Source organism: Rhagoletis pomonella, unplaced genomic scaffold, assembly GCF_013731165.1.
Source record: "Rhagoletis pomonella isolate Grant_MI unplaced genomic scaffold, Rhpom_1.0 Rhpom_scaffold_00003, whole genome shotgun sequence".
NCBI classification, from domain to species: Eukaryota; Metazoa; Arthropoda; class Insecta; order Diptera; family Tephritidae; genus Rhagoletis; species Rhagoletis pomonella.
In genome coordinates, this window is record NW_023458557.1 from 1,369,842 (window position 1) to 1,372,482 (window position 2,641).

Consider the following 2,641-nt stretch of genomic DNA (forward strand, 5'->3'; position numbering starts at 1 on the left):
TTGTTTTATTTTAATAGCTGCTAAAAAGGCTTAGTAGCTCAACAGTGCTTTTTACCCAAAAATCCACATCAACTCACGAGTCTTATATGAAAGCGAATGTACAATTTCAATTTCAATTTATTAAAGTGTACCCATTTGTGCATTAAGATGAGATCTTTTTTTGCACAATAATATAACAATAAAGTATGAGTATAATTCCATTTTTAAATACATATGTACATAAGTTAAGAGTTTCAAAAGCGAATTGTTGTTGCACGTTTCGTTTCAGCTCTATGACCAAGTCCTACAACCACTTGTGGCTAACAACTCTCCGACGTCCTTACATATACATTTTCCCTTTAGGTGTATAACAGTTTATATTGGCTTAAAAATATCATCATTACATTCATACCTTGTGTAGTTTTCATGCAATGCACTCCGCTGCGGCCTAGTTTTGCGCGTACGACGCGATCTGTACCAGAAAGGTAGATATATCTTTGGCCCGCTAATGTGACACCATTGCTTGTTAGCAGATCTTGTTGGTCAAATCCTGCAATTAATTTTGCCAACTCCTCTTTTGTAATCTGCAAAGAATAACATACAAAATTTTAAAATATTATTATACATTAACAAATGAAAAAGTGGAACAAAAGCAACAAGAATCCACAAGGCGAACTTAGCACAGTGCGTAGGCAACTGGCTGAGTCGGTGGGATCGTCGGTTCGAATCCTACTGAAAGAAGTCTGATGAGGAAATGTGGTGATTTTCGAAATAGCTATCACTTCTACCATTTTTTTCAAATTATTGTTGCTTTTCCACAATAAGTTTTCACTGAAAACGGCCTCAAGCTCATAAAAATTGTTGAATATAATTGTTATAAGGTCATAAAAATATCAAAACAAATAACCTAAGGACGAGCACACCTAAAAGTTAAACATTCTAATAATAGAAATATTAACAAAAACCAACAACCACATGATCAAGTGAATTGCAGCGGAATAGCTGCGCTTGATTGTAGTTGGGTTAGCAAAGTGAAATAGTGGATATAAGCAACAAGAATTAATAAGGCGAACTAAGCACAGTGCATAGGCAACTGGCTGAGTCAGTGGGATCGTCGGTTCGAATCCTACTAAAAGAAGACTGATGAGGAAATGTGGTGATTTCCGAAATAGCTATCACTTCTACCATTTTTTCAAATTATTGTTGCTTTTCCACAACAAGTTTTCATTAAAAAACGGCCTCGAGCTCAATAAAAATTGTTGAATATAATTGTTATAAGGCCATAAAATAACAAAAACAAATATTTTTATGCAGATTTTTTAAGCTTAATCTGTTTTGTCATCTGAGGGGACTTTTTTCAAAAAGTTCTTTAAGAAACTATTTTTATTCATAAAAAATTCCATTTTTGGAGGTATTTTCAAATCGGTCCAGCTCACTTAATTCTTAATTTTTTTCCGAAATATTTTGGCGGACGTCTTTAAATATTATAAATTTTGTAATCCTGGCGGAAAAATCGCAACTTTTTTTGGTGATGCAGTCTAATGTATATAATTCAGATGAACGTAGTTTTTCGTACAGAAGATTGCAAGCAAAAACTTTCCTGAGCCATAATTCTTTAGTTTCTGTAATTAAATAGGCAAAACTTCTTAACTATTGTAGTGATGTCTATAATATAGAATTTAATGAAACATACCAGTAAATACATAATAAGAAATTCGAATTGGTGTTTAGAACTTTATTTATAAGAAACATATTAAATAAAGACACATAGTTACTTAACTTTAACTTTTTTCACACTTTACTTTTCCCAATAACTTTTGAAATTTTTGATTTGCCACTAATAATTTTATTTCGTACTAGCAATTACCCGGCGTGCTTCGCTGCGCCTTAAATGTATTTTTGTGTTGTAACTCTCCCCCTAAGCTCTTATGGCCTCATTTACAAAATATTTTTAAAGAACTTTATGAAGTTAGATTTAAAAAAAATCGATCTATGAAGCATTGTTTATTTTATTTTTTTTGAGTTAATATATTTTCGAAGGTAATTAGAAAATATGTAAAGAACCGACTTTCTCTTGGAAATTTAATTTATAATCTTATAACTGTAGTCTACTATCGCACCCTTTCCTCAAACGTGTATTGATTCAATATTCAAATAACGTATATTTATATAATTTGAAAAAATCTCCCTACTATACAAATATGTACAGCAATATTAACTAATATTTTCAAATGTTGTGAGAGGGAGTAACAAAACAAAATTACTTTTAAGGCGCAGCGAAGCACGCCGGGTATTCGCTAGTTAGTTAATATTGCTGTACATATTTGTATAGTAGGGAGATTTTTTCAAATTATATAAATATACGTTATTTGAATATTGAATTAATACACGTTTGAGGAAAGGGTGCGATAGTAGACTCCAGTTATAAGATTATAAATTAAATTGTTGTCAATGTTTTTTAATAATTGTAAACATTCGCCAGCTGTTTCTGTTTATTTATTAGTAAAAGGCAGGACTGCCAATCTTGCGGCAAAACAATAATAAAAATCCAAAAAAACACGTAAAGCCAAACAGAATTAATTGCAAAACGTGCAATGATACACACATTAAATTTCTTATGTGCACCCTCCACACAGACCCCAATCACCCCTGAAAATTTCAT

The 2,641-nt window shown here is 31.7% G+C and overlaps 1 protein-coding gene across 5 annotated transcripts in view; it reads right to left on the reverse strand.

Annotated features, from left to right (window-relative positions):
- Positions 1-391: 391 nt before the first annotated feature.
- The window catches only part of LOC118734981 (profilin), a gene marked incomplete at its 3' end in the record, with an annotated part of 99,653 nt that continues 97,403 nt past the window's right edge, over positions 392-2,641 (reverse strand). For all 5 annotated transcript variants that reach the window (XM_036464574.1, XM_036464576.1, XM_036464577.1 and 2 more), the window contains 1 exon segment: positions 392-563. In XM_036464574.1, the coding sequence (XP_036320467.1) occupies positions 392-563 (172 nt within the window).